The sequence below is a fragment of the Ischnura elegans genome, chromosome 10, assembly GCF_921293095.1.
Source record: "Ischnura elegans chromosome 10, ioIscEleg1.1, whole genome shotgun sequence".
Lineage (NCBI taxonomy): Eukaryota > Metazoa > Arthropoda > Insecta > Odonata > Coenagrionidae > Ischnura > Ischnura elegans.
The window spans coordinates 38,065,991-38,078,422 of record NC_060255.1 but is presented as its reverse complement, the minus strand read 5'-3'; the positions used below and the strand labels follow the sequence as shown (position 1 = coordinate 38,078,422).

The 12,432-nt window shown below is 40.5% G+C and overlaps 1 protein-coding gene across 1 annotated transcript; it reads right to left on the bottom strand.

Moving 5' to 3' along the window:
- Window positions 1–5,543: 5,543 nt before the first annotated feature.
- On the bottom strand, window positions 5,544–10,276 carry LOC124166821. The gene is made up of 3 exons (XM_046544517.1): window positions 10,024–10,276; window positions 6,600–6,838; window positions 5,544–5,801 (listed from the first exon to the last, which is right to left on the bottom strand). Coding segments are annotated over exons 1-3 (369 nt in total). The 5' UTR covers window positions 10,026–10,276; the 3' UTR covers window positions 5,544–5,673.
- Between the last annotated feature and the right edge of the window lie 2,156 nt (window positions 10,277–12,432).

Below are 12,432 nucleotides of genomic sequence, written 5' to 3'. Positions count from 1 at the left end.
TGAGCCGGAACTTTGGCTTCCTATAGTGGGGAGTCCACGGAGACAGGTCATGAATAAGGCGGTGGCCTCCGGAAGATTTGGGAATAAGAAAGGTGCGAAAGGCACATACAGGTTTCCTTCGACACAGGACACCCTGGAGCACTAGGGAGTTAAGCACACGTAGGAGATCAGGATCAGCTCCTGAATCATGGAAGACGAAGGGAGCCGCGTCCGGCTTAGGCACGTTAGCACCCAAGAGTGCAAGTTCGGTGACCGAAGGGTCATCGTATGGAAAAGGCAAGATAGAGGGGAGCACTTCGTGAGAAACAGCCACTGGGAGTGGAGTGTTCACTGTACCTTCAAGAATGTCCGTTATGGGCCGCATATCCGGTCCGTCGTCGGGAATTTCGCGCCATCCGCCGAAGCCTGGGCCTTGGGATGGAGTGTCTAAGGCCGGGTCTTCCTCTAGGTCCGGTCTGGTGGAGTCCGGTGAGGGCGGAGAGCCCGGAATCGTGTCTGCATCGTCGGCGACGGAGGTGGAGTCGTCGGAGAGGGCTGTCGACTCCTGGTCGGAGTCGGAGTCCGGGTGCCAATCAACCGGGTCTCCGGGCTCACCGGAGTCGTGCCATCGGAGTAACTCCCCAACGAGGATGTCGTCCTCCGCGTCAGCCTCCATTGATTTTGGTGGGCCCGGAGACGGCGGCCCCGGCACGTGGAGCACGGGCGGTGAGTTACTACGTGTTGCGCCGACGGTGGTTGGGACCGCGGGCAACGGCTGGTCTGCGGCCCCGGTAACTGGTGGGCTGGTATCTGGAGGTCGGCCTGGTCGCTGCGGAGGGAGCCCGCTCTCTGATCACCTCGCGGATTATTTGCGGCCCCGGGAGAGATGCCGGGAGCCGCAAGACCTCGTTTGGGGCCGAGACCTGGGCGGCGGTTTGCCATCCGTGCGTGGCCGCAATGGCGAGAATTCTCGCACGGTTGTAAGAAAGCGTGCGAATGGCAGGAGACAAGGAGGGCCATTCTGCGGCAAGAGTAAGAACAAGATGGATTTCGTGACTGTCCCGGCGGGTCAGTTTGTTGGACTCACGGTTATTGGTGAGGAGCGTGAAGAGCTCCAGGACTTCCTGGTCCGGAGGAGTGGCTAACATTCCGGGCGCGGTGGCCGGGAGAAGTTGCCGGAAGGCTAAGTCGAGAGATAGTGGCTGCGAGCCGAGAAGTGAAGAATTCCCCTGAGAAGGCAGGATCTGCGACGCTGGTGGTGGCGGCGGGTCCTGGGAAGGAGGAAGAGTGACGATCGGCTGGAGCCCGACCTGTGTGAGTGGAACCGTGGACGAGGTGGAAGGCCCCGCTAAGGCGCCTGCCCGAGATTGCTGTTCCAGAAGCCGGATCAGGTTCGTCATGAGGGCATTGGCGTCCGATGGCTGTGGAGAGGACCCAATCAGAGAAGGTGACGCTTGCCCCTGGTTTCGGAGTGGAGAAGACTGAGAGATTCCATATGGAATCCATGGGAATTAGAGGAAATTTGCCAATAAAATCCATGGAAATTCCATGATGGAAATACCCTGGATCCATATGGATTCCATATGGAATTTCCATGGATTTTATTGGCAAATGTCCTCTAATTCCCATGGATTCCATATGGAATCCACATGGAAAATTGTCATGGAATCCATGAATAATCCATGGAAAATTTCCACATGGAAAATTGCCATGGAATCCATGTATAATCCATGGAAAATTTCCAAATTGAATCCACATGGAAAAGTGTTATGGAATCCACTTGTAATCAATTATTACTAGCTCAAATATAATTCTTGATTCTGCCCATTGGATAATTCATTTTGAAATAATTTTCAATGAAACTTGTGAACAATTAACCATCCAGTAGACAAAACCAAGTAGAATTTAATTTAGTTCACCAATCGAAACTAAAACTTTTTCACAGATATTAATGCACAAGAAATTTTAATGTTTACCCATATCATCCAACCTCTATTGTTTTTTTAGGGTAGGTTTGGCCTTGCACCAAGCTATATGTAGCTCATTTTCATAATGAAATTCTTACCAGGTACAGCATGTATTAGCTGCGCATTAGAACATACAAGTTTGACACTAGCTTTAATTGATCCAGATCTAATGAAAATTGCTTTTGTAACTAGTGTATTATAAAACCTCACCCTCCACCTCAATGTGCTACAGTGGTATTTGCACAGTTATAAACTATAAGATTAGTTGCCACCACAACGAAATCACTCTTTAACATTTTATTCATGCATGAATGATATTTCCAAGTATCCTCCACCAGCTGATTTGAGTGCTGAAATTTTACCTCTCCCAATCATATACTCTTCCTTATAATGACAATCAACCTTTCCTCCATGTCCCAAAAACAATTATTCTCCCCAATTACTCCTGCCAACAGAACTTGGCATATGTGTCCACTTTCACCATCTCCAACCCAATGAATTAAATTATCATTCTACTCCAACACGTGCTACGATGGCGAAACAGCAAAAATATCTAGAATATAAATGTTGGAGGAAGATTCCAGCCTATATTTAAAAATTTTACCAGTAAAACAAGACTTATGGAAAACCATTCAAATTCAGATGCCACAAAAGAAATCCTACCTCAAAGGAAGTTTATACAAGTTATCTTTGAATGAAATTCTTCTGTGAATAGAAGGTTTAATGAAGAAAAAAGGCAAGGTTTAGATTCAAAAACCATTACATTTATTCAATATATATATATATTACACAATCAATGTATTACGGATTCCACTCAAACTAAATCATAAAATTTACAGTTTTTCCAGGTTTTCATGGGGTAAATGTTGACAAATGCAGTCTTCTCCAAAGGAGTATTGAAAACTGACTTAAAGAAAATTTAACAAATTCGACAGACATCGTGAATGCAAATGCAGCAATGAAAGTGCGCCATGTATCAATAGCAAAATTTAGCTCTGCCTAAAGGTTCTGAGTGGGAAAATGGAGGGAGCATGGTGGCAGGGAAGTTGAGTAGTGTCTGAATTTTTGCCAGGGTTAAGGGAAGGAATTGTCAATTTCCCTTGGATTGATCCATTTGTAGCTGGTCTCTACCATGGTTCTGTGAAACACAAGTCGTGCGACGAATATCTTAGTGAATTTGTCAGTGAAATGCAGGATCTGCTACAGAATGGTTTATTGATTGATAGCCATAAAGTTTACAATGGTTGGGGATAATGCTTACAATGGTTGCCCCAAATGCATCACTGTGGGAAAGTATATTGCTAACAGATTGACATTCCCAAAAACAGACTGCCCCCTTAGGACTGATGAGGGGTTTTCTCAAAGAGATGATGGCCAACATCACATTGGGATTTCTCCTCTAGAGAAAATTCCTGGACTTGGAATGGTGTCATTATTTCCATTGGACTATATGCATGTGATATGTTTGGGTGTCATGAGAAAAATGTTGTTGTCATTCATTAGTGAAAATGAAAAGTGTGAAAGAGATATTGTCAACACTAGACTCATGAAAATGTCTGCTTTCATTCCATGTGAGTTGAAGAATGCTTGTAATAATTCCTTGTATGTTCATTTCCTGTGCTTGCATTTTGCAGTAAGGATATTAGTGAGTGAGAAAATGATTACAGATGGCCTTGATTATGCGAATGAATTGCTACATTACTTTGTTACCACCTTTGGGCAACTATATGGACCAGAGAAATTGTCATATAATGTTCATTGTCTAACACACATAGCCTCCGATGCAAGGAAGTTTGGCACATTGGACAAATTCTGTGCTTTTAGATATGAACACAAATTGAAATCAATCAAGAATCATTTAAAAAATTTCAATAAACCGCTGCAACAGATACACCGGAGAATATCAGAGAGGAATTATATGGCAAAGAATGTCAGGAAATGTGAGCAGCAAAGCTATGATGTTGAATGCATCATTGCTAAAAGCCATCCTCAAGTATTACCCCAGGGATTCAAGTTACCGTGCTACTCAAGCATCAGATTTAATGGTTTCAAAGTAACTACTCAAATCCCAAATAACTGTATAATATTGAAAAACAATGGCATTGTAGTGATGGATTTCATTTGACCAGATGATTCAGGAATAGCATTTTTTGGCAAGAGATTCCAAAATGTTGAAGATTATTATAGTAGCCCTCAGTCTTCATTGGATGTCGGCATTTACAAGGCATCTAATTTATCGTCTTTGTAAAAGTTGTCAGGGCACGGGGGACCTAAGGTTAATGCATTGTCATGGCACACCGCAAACGGGCCTTGAAAGATGATTGACATATCACTTTTTTCTTTTGATCTGTCAATCGTAGTTCTACAATGAAGTTTGAGACAAAATTCAAACCTTTCTCTGTTTTTTTTCATGGTAGACGAAAGTCACAGCTTATAGATGATTTTGAGGTTTTCACAGTTAAGTGCAAGCCCTGATATATGTGCAACCTCACTTCCTCTTCGGTGCTTGAGCAAGCCAGTTTGCGATATGCAGTTTAAACAAATCTTCATCGAAGCGTCCCTCAACTTCTTGAGCTGCATCTGAAAACAGAGAAAATTAACATTATATTTTGGCAAAGGAAAATACACAACCAAGCTTCATGAAATGTGATATTTATGAGTTCTTTTCCAGGATTGAAAATTCAAATTATTGAACAAGAAAGATTTGTTTGAAATGGGATGTGTGTAGTAGTTGGAAATTGATAACCCTCCTCAATCATCAAAGCTTTTCATGTTTCAATTAATGAAAAGTCCTGTGTTAGAAAAATGTTAGCATTGATGGAGAATATCACTTGGAGGGAATCCCAAAAGATCAAAATTTTCAGGAAGATTGTGGTTATTAAGGGCCATATTCATTCCAGTGATATCCTTTCATGGCCATCATTCCTGATATTTTGAATGATACATACCTTTCAAAATTCGTATTATGTTTGAAAACTTTTTGAAAGAAACCTTGCCATTTTTTCCTGCCCAGTTTAATTGCGAGGCAACTGCATTAGTCAAAACTTTTACTAAGTTTTTTCTAACGAAATCTCCAATAAACTTAGTTTTCATTCCCTTGAAATCCGCTACCTAAATTGGGAAAAAAAACTTACAAATTTAAAAACATATGAATGCTCAAATCACTATGCCTAAGGATTGTAATTTATTCAATGCATATCATAATGTTTATCTTGCAATGTCAATTATATTTTACCATGAAGTATTGAATAATAATGACAGCTTACCATGAAATCTTGGAACATTTTGTCCCTACCAAGATATGCATCTGAAGTCTCCAGTTCCAATAAACTATTTATCGGCAATTCCAACGGTACTGTGAAGCCTTCAGAAACCCCTGCCTTTAAATTTCCATTTGATAGAAGATTTATAATTTTTTCTTGGTTTTTTAATATGGTTTCATTTTCGGCTTTCCGGTTCGCATTCTCTACTTCCTGCCACACCCTGAATTAATTGAACATGGATACAGTGACATCTGCAAAGAAAATTTTTGTTGAAAACAGCAAGCCATCAGACAAATATCTTCAAATATAAGCTTACTACTTACATTTCAAAGAATCATCTCCAACCCTATCATCCGTCAGTGCACCTACAAGAATAATTGAAAGCGAAAAGTTATTACTTAAAATGAAATGATCAACTCCAATGGCAAAAAATATGCACAAACATTGAAGAATAAATTTTGAAACTAAAGCACTTCCATATCATTACCCTGAGAGGAGATGCCATGTCCCACTGGAGGCTGTAACATGCCGTGACTATTTGTTGATTCTCCATCACCACTGCGTACCTCCTCTCCAGGACTCTCTGTTCTCACTGAAACCAAAGGTGCAATTACATTACAGTTCCATTATATACACTAAATTTCTATTCCACAAAATGAAATCTTGCATCATAAATCCTTCATGCCAAGTGAAAATGAAGATTTTCAATATAATTTTAACCACCAAATGTAGTTAAATATAAGAACAAAATAAATGGTTAAGCACCACCAGTATCTCCTATAGCAATAGTACGAGTAACAGCCGAAGAATTGTAAAACCTCCCAGGTACAAGGACTACATTATGTTATAAATGCAGTGACCATTTTGAGGGGTAGATGTTGTAAAGTTGCATTAAGTAGTGGTCATGTGTTCACCCATGCATGCACTAGGGTTAATGGTTGCAATATAATAAGCATTGACATAGGATAGTGTTTGCACAAAGCCATGAAAGAATATCTCTGGAATGCAACAGTATTCTTGCCTGTATCAATTTTCTTCCTCTTGGGAACTGGGGGAAGTTCAGGTAACAAGAAGATATTGTCGTCATCGGTTGACGACTCTTCCACTGGAAATGCCTTCTTGTTGGGGTAGACAACCCTTTTTTTGTTTAGGAGAGCTTGTCGCCTTGCCTCATAGCCTTTGAGCAGGTTCCGGCCTTGCCCCAGCTTTCCAATGCACTTTTCATACTCCTTAGCCTCTTTGTATGTGTCTAAAGAAAGGATGCAATGTAAACACTTAAATAGATTTTGACAAAGGTTTGTATAAAATTTTCCAGCCATAACAACAAAAATTAAAAGGTAGGTTGCAGTAACTATAGGTTGCTTTAAAGTTATTCCACACACAAACTCACCAATTTCTGGAGTTTTTTCAATAACAATGTGGATGGGCCACTCAATACATGCTGGGGTACCATCCTGTATCATTTTTTCGATAGCTTTCAATTCCTTCTGGGAATTCGTAGATGGAGGCCATCTGGCATAGTCTGCCCCATCATCAGTTTCCAGCCATGACGTCGGAATAACACAGAACGTAAAAGCAGCCTCCTCATCATCAAGCGAATCTAGAAACTTGACTATCACCCACTTTGCCCTGGAAATGGAGAAGTTAGCTGTTTTAGACAGTGTAATACAATGATATGTGATGGACCAGGAGAGAATTAATACATGCCAATATCAATCGCAGATGTACAGAACCAACAGTGAATATTACATGTGTATTAAAATTATGTTTTACATTAGGAACCATGTACATACTATTATTTAATCAACTAAGTATCAGGACATTGTTCAATATTAGTCATAAAGAGGATGAGAATTAAGGTCTTCTAATCGAATGAAAGCTTCTTAAGAATATCCCTGAACCACATGAGTGCAAGTGAATGGGATCAGCCTCACCTCAGTCTGCCTTCGAATCACGAGGCTCACTGATGAATTATTTCCGCAATGAAAGATACACCACCCGCACCATTTTCTTCATACGGAAACATCATTGCTTTGCATTTCATTTCAGCAATAGACCATTTTACCAAGACATCCGATAAATTAGATGCCTTGTAAATGCCGACATCCAATGAAGACTGAGGGCTACTATAATAATCTTCAACATTTTGGAATCTCTTGCCAAAAAATGCTATTCCTGAATCATCTGGTCCAATAAATTCCACTACAACAATGCCATTGTCTTTCAATATTACACAGTTATTTGGGATTTGAGTGGTTACTTTGAAACCATTAAATCTGATGCTTGAGTAGCACGGTAACTTGAATCCCTGGGGCAATACTTGAGGATGGCTTTTAGCAATGATGCATTCAACATCATAGCTTTGCTGCTTACATTTCCTGACATTCTTTGCCACATAATTCCTCTCTGATATTCTCCGGTGTATCTGTTGCAGCGGTTTATTGAAATTTTTTAAATGATTCTTGATTGATTTCAATTTGTTTTCATATCTAAAAGCACAGAATTTGTCCAATGTGCCAAACTTCCTTGCATCGGAGGCTATGTGTGTTAGACAATGAACATTATATGACAATTTCTCTGGTCCATATAGTTGCCCAAAGGTGGTAACAAAGTAATGTAGCAATTCATTCGCATAATCAAGGCCATCTGTAATCATTTTATCACTCACTAATATCCTTACTGCAAAATGCAAGCACAGGAAATGAACATACAAGGAATTATTACAAGCATTCTTCAACACTAACGGTCCTAGGTAGAGCAGAAAAAGGCGAAACTCAGTGGCCGTCCACCTTAGCAGGTCATCAGTTGATCTAGACTTCCTCGCAAACTCACACGGAATGAATGCAGACATTTTCACGATTCTAGTGTTGACAATATCTCTTTCACACCTTTTCATTTTCACAAGGCTGCAACCATTAATGAATGACAACAACATTTTTCTCATGACACCCAAACATATCACATGCATATAGTCCAATGGAAATAATGACACCATTCCAAGTCCTGGAATTTTCTCTAGAGGAGAAATCCCAATGTGATGCTGGCCATCATCTCTTTGAGAAAACCCCTCATCAGTCCTAAGGGGGCAGTTTGTTTTTGGGATTGTCACTCTGTTAGCAATATACTTTCCCACAGTGATGCATTTGGGGCAACCATTGTATGCATTATGCCCTTTAGTTTGGGTTATAAAAGAGCGAGCCGGAGCATCACAAATGAAGGAATGGATGTGGATTGAAACTTTATGGCTATCAATGAATAAACCATTCTGTAGCAGATCCTGCAATTCACTGACAAATTCACTAAGATATTCGTCGCACGAGTTGGGTTTCACAGAACCATGGTAGAGACCAGCTACAAATGGATCAATCCAAGGGAAATTGACAATTCCCACAAGAATAGGCCACACTTGGCTGCCACTACTTTTAGCAATGGGCAAACCGTCAATATTGAACTGTAGCCCCCAATCAGTCTGATGTCACCAGCACATCTGAACCGGCACATGCTATTTCCAACGATCGCGGTATACCTAGATGAGTATACTGCCCACTGCCAACGGTTCTTATTACAGTTTTACGAGGTGTGTTTAACAGGGACCTGCAATCCGAAGGTAACTCGGATAAATCAGGGTGCGATTTTAAAATTTTAAGGAGATCATTCACTTTACTTTGAGTAATGCTATCACTTCCTGCCCAAACGGCTAACTGGGCCCTGAAATTTTCGAAATCGAAACCTGCTTCTCCATCTGAATCTTCCGAATCTGTAACAGGCTCAGTTCTATCCATCAATACGTCAGTCGTCTCGATGTATTCCGCGTGACTACACTGTGACATATTGCATTTTTTAGATGCCTCCGGAACATGCACATCTGGAACATTTTCGCTGACAGCACTTACATCAGCGCATTGCATGGAAACAGATTCAGGTAACACTTTCTTAAACCGTAGTCTACGTTTGTGCCTCGGGCACACTTCATCACAAGGCTTGTAATTGGTTTTAGGCATGACTGGAGAGGGATATGAGGTAATACTGATGTAACGAGCGTAGTCAAACCCTCAATCTATCGATAACTGACAGTTAAAAAATCAGATACCCTTTCACTTTATGGCAAGAGTCATCAATATATTGAAGAATATTTCCTGTAAAACCTTATTAGTGGTCTATGTATATGGATTACCTGAAATGAAGAAATTATTCCGTGAATATAATAAATCTCGGGCGATGAATTAATAAGCAGAATTATAAGTTATTATCAAATCCTTTCAGAGCGGCTGATACAGACTCGCATGCATCAATATATCGTCCATTCAATAGGTGTGAATATCAGACAGGCGATAACCGACAAAAAATCAGATACCCTTTCACTTTACGGCAAGAGTCATCAATATATTGGAGAATATTTCATGTACAACCTTATTAGTGGTCTATCTATATGGATTGCCTGAAATTAAGAAATTATTCCGTGAATAATAAGAAATCTCTGGCGATGAATTAAAAAGCAGTATTATAAGTCAATAGCAAATGCTTTCAGGGCGGCTGATACAGACTAGCATGCATTAATATATCGTTTATTCAATGCGTGTGAATATCAAACAGGCGGATTGCATAAAGTGGATGAAATCGGTCAGTAATTCTTCGAAAAGAATGCTAGTGTCACCCACTGTAATGAAATCCGGAATTATAATGTAGAAATTAACCGCAAACCGACGAGGGTTTCGCCGACTTGTAGTTAGTATCTATATCATCACTGGTGGAAAGCGATTCATCAAGCAGCAACTAATTTTAATCTAAAGCATATTAACGAATGTTGTACTTACATGGTGCAACCAGGTTCTAAATATTCCACAATTATAGGCTGTGGCCCACCTCAGAACTATTTTCAGCAAGGTCGAAAACTAATTCTCCAGTTGCTTAATGCTTCCCTGGTTGGAAACTCCTCCCAAGATGCAGCAGATGCAGATTTAATTACTGTGGAACTTCGAATCACCTAACACCATCGACACACGCTCACAAAATCATGAAGATTCGGACGGAAATGACCAAATTTTCCGCCAAAACCCCAACGGAAAACAGTACTTCTCTAGTCATCGGGTTGACAACTTTTTTTCAAGACGTGGAATTCAGGACAGAACTAATTTTAAAATGAAATTTGTCGGTATTTTTTTAAGAACGTAAAATTTACAAAGAAATCGCCCATCATTAAAATGCTTACGAGAATATATTGTTTGACTTTGGTAACTTGCTTCATGGAATGTGGATGGAATTCAAATGGAATCCATGGTTACATTTCCATTGAAGTGAAGATGGAAATTTGGAAATGAAATACATCTGCATTCCAGGTTGATTCCATTCCTTTTATCCATCATGGATACATCCATCTCTTTTCCACCATGGATTCCATGAACGTGTGCTGTCTGGGATAATATCTTTAACAAGACATTCCTGTCGATTGGACTGCCTAACAGGGAGAATCTTTTTAAATATGAGGCAGCTATCCGCAAACCCCACGACAACCGACATAAAGTCCTCCAATAGGTTGGCCTTCTGGATAGCTGCCACAATCATCCTTGCATCAAAATTCAGATTATGGTACACCAAGAAGGCACCTCTCTCTGACTTCGACAAAAATCGAATGAAGGCCTTCAGCCCCTCAACAGCACTATGATGCATGAGCTTCGATCCTCACACTTATCCCAGTCAATCGACTACCCGCTCAGGAATAGTTCCTGAATGTTTAATGTGCACAGAGAATTATGATTCTCCCGCAGCACAAACCTGAATAATTTCATATGAATTACACAGGTCTGTGGTTTCCACATCAAATACTATGGGAGAATATTCACTTGTATTAGTAACTAGCATTTGGGGTGATATGAGTGTGACATCACCATCCATACCCATCCCACTCGTATATGTTTCCCCATCCCGAGCTTCCTGACCCTTCACAATCACTCCCTTCTTTAGGCCCAAAGTCTTCTTTTACTCCATAACAGCCATTCGCTTTTGCTAGCCACCGTCCGTCGTTTTCAAGGGCTATATACCAAAAGACGGCGTCCCGCTTATCCACGCTATTGCCATCATAAATCCCTGTCGACATGTATGAGCACATAATTTAAAAGAAGCCACGCCTTCGGCGCGGCTTCCACCGTGCGCTACCCAGCCCAACCCTCCGGTCCTACGACCGTACACTGAGAATTAGTAAAAAAAAAGCCGAAATCAGTCCAATTTATTGAAAAATTAATGGCAAATTTTCAATATATATTTTTATGTAACTAAAGATAAATGAAATGAATGTGTTACAAAATACAATATTAGAAAATCAAAGGTTATAAAAAAATAGCATTAAGTGAATAGCTTAGGTGAATCAAAAATTGTCTATAAATTGTGGCAGGGGTTCATTGAAAATGCTGCCTGTACATGAATTCATCAATATGCTCGGCTAATGAATTGCTTCGCAACACCTCAGTGTGTCGACAAAACTGCTTTAGCCGCGACCAGTACCCTCCTACCTCATTGGTACACACACCATCCGCACTCTTGAATTCCCTTTTGTGATTCACGGTATGGTGTGTGTACCCTAGATCCTTCAACCCATCGTACGCTGCCCAGCCATCAGTCCATATTATACTTTGGAACGTACTCCTCTATTAGGGGAAGTAATGTGCCCTGGTCGCTCCGCACAACATAAATAAACACCCCTAATTTCCGTTGGGTGTTGTAAATTCCCAACACCCATTTCTCTCGGACCATTCGGCCCTTATGGTACTTCCTTCGAGTTACGACACTCATCTATTTTTACAATGACTCCAACACATCCAAGTTGTTCTTTGGGCATGCTTAAAAATTTCCACGAGGCTATGTCCCTTTAAACATAAGTAAATCAAGAACGTCCAAATGCGAATAAGTTAGAATATAAGAAAATAATTTATTACCGAAAGTATCGGTGGTACTGTACCATTCTTTCACGGTTTATACCCGTATGCCCATATGCGTAGGTTAAATCAATAAGTCATACTCATATTAATTGCACTACAATACTTTAATGGTACTGGGTAAGCATTGAAAATACAAGGTAATACATTTCAGGTATCTAATGAGGAAGCTTTTGTTGGCGCAGGTTGGGTAAGAAAGAAAGAACGTCCATTCTGTTTGACACTCAACGGAAGACTCCGCCTTTTTATTAACACATCTGTCAGCTGTTTTTCAATACAAAATTTAGCAGGGAA

Coding starts and splice junctions, on each gene's coding strand:
- LOC124166821 (XM_046544517.1), bottom strand. Junction 5,802..6,599: donor TGAAAAAACTCCAGAAATTG/GTGAGTTTGTGT, acceptor CTTTGGTTTCAG/TGAGAACAGAGAGTCCTGGA.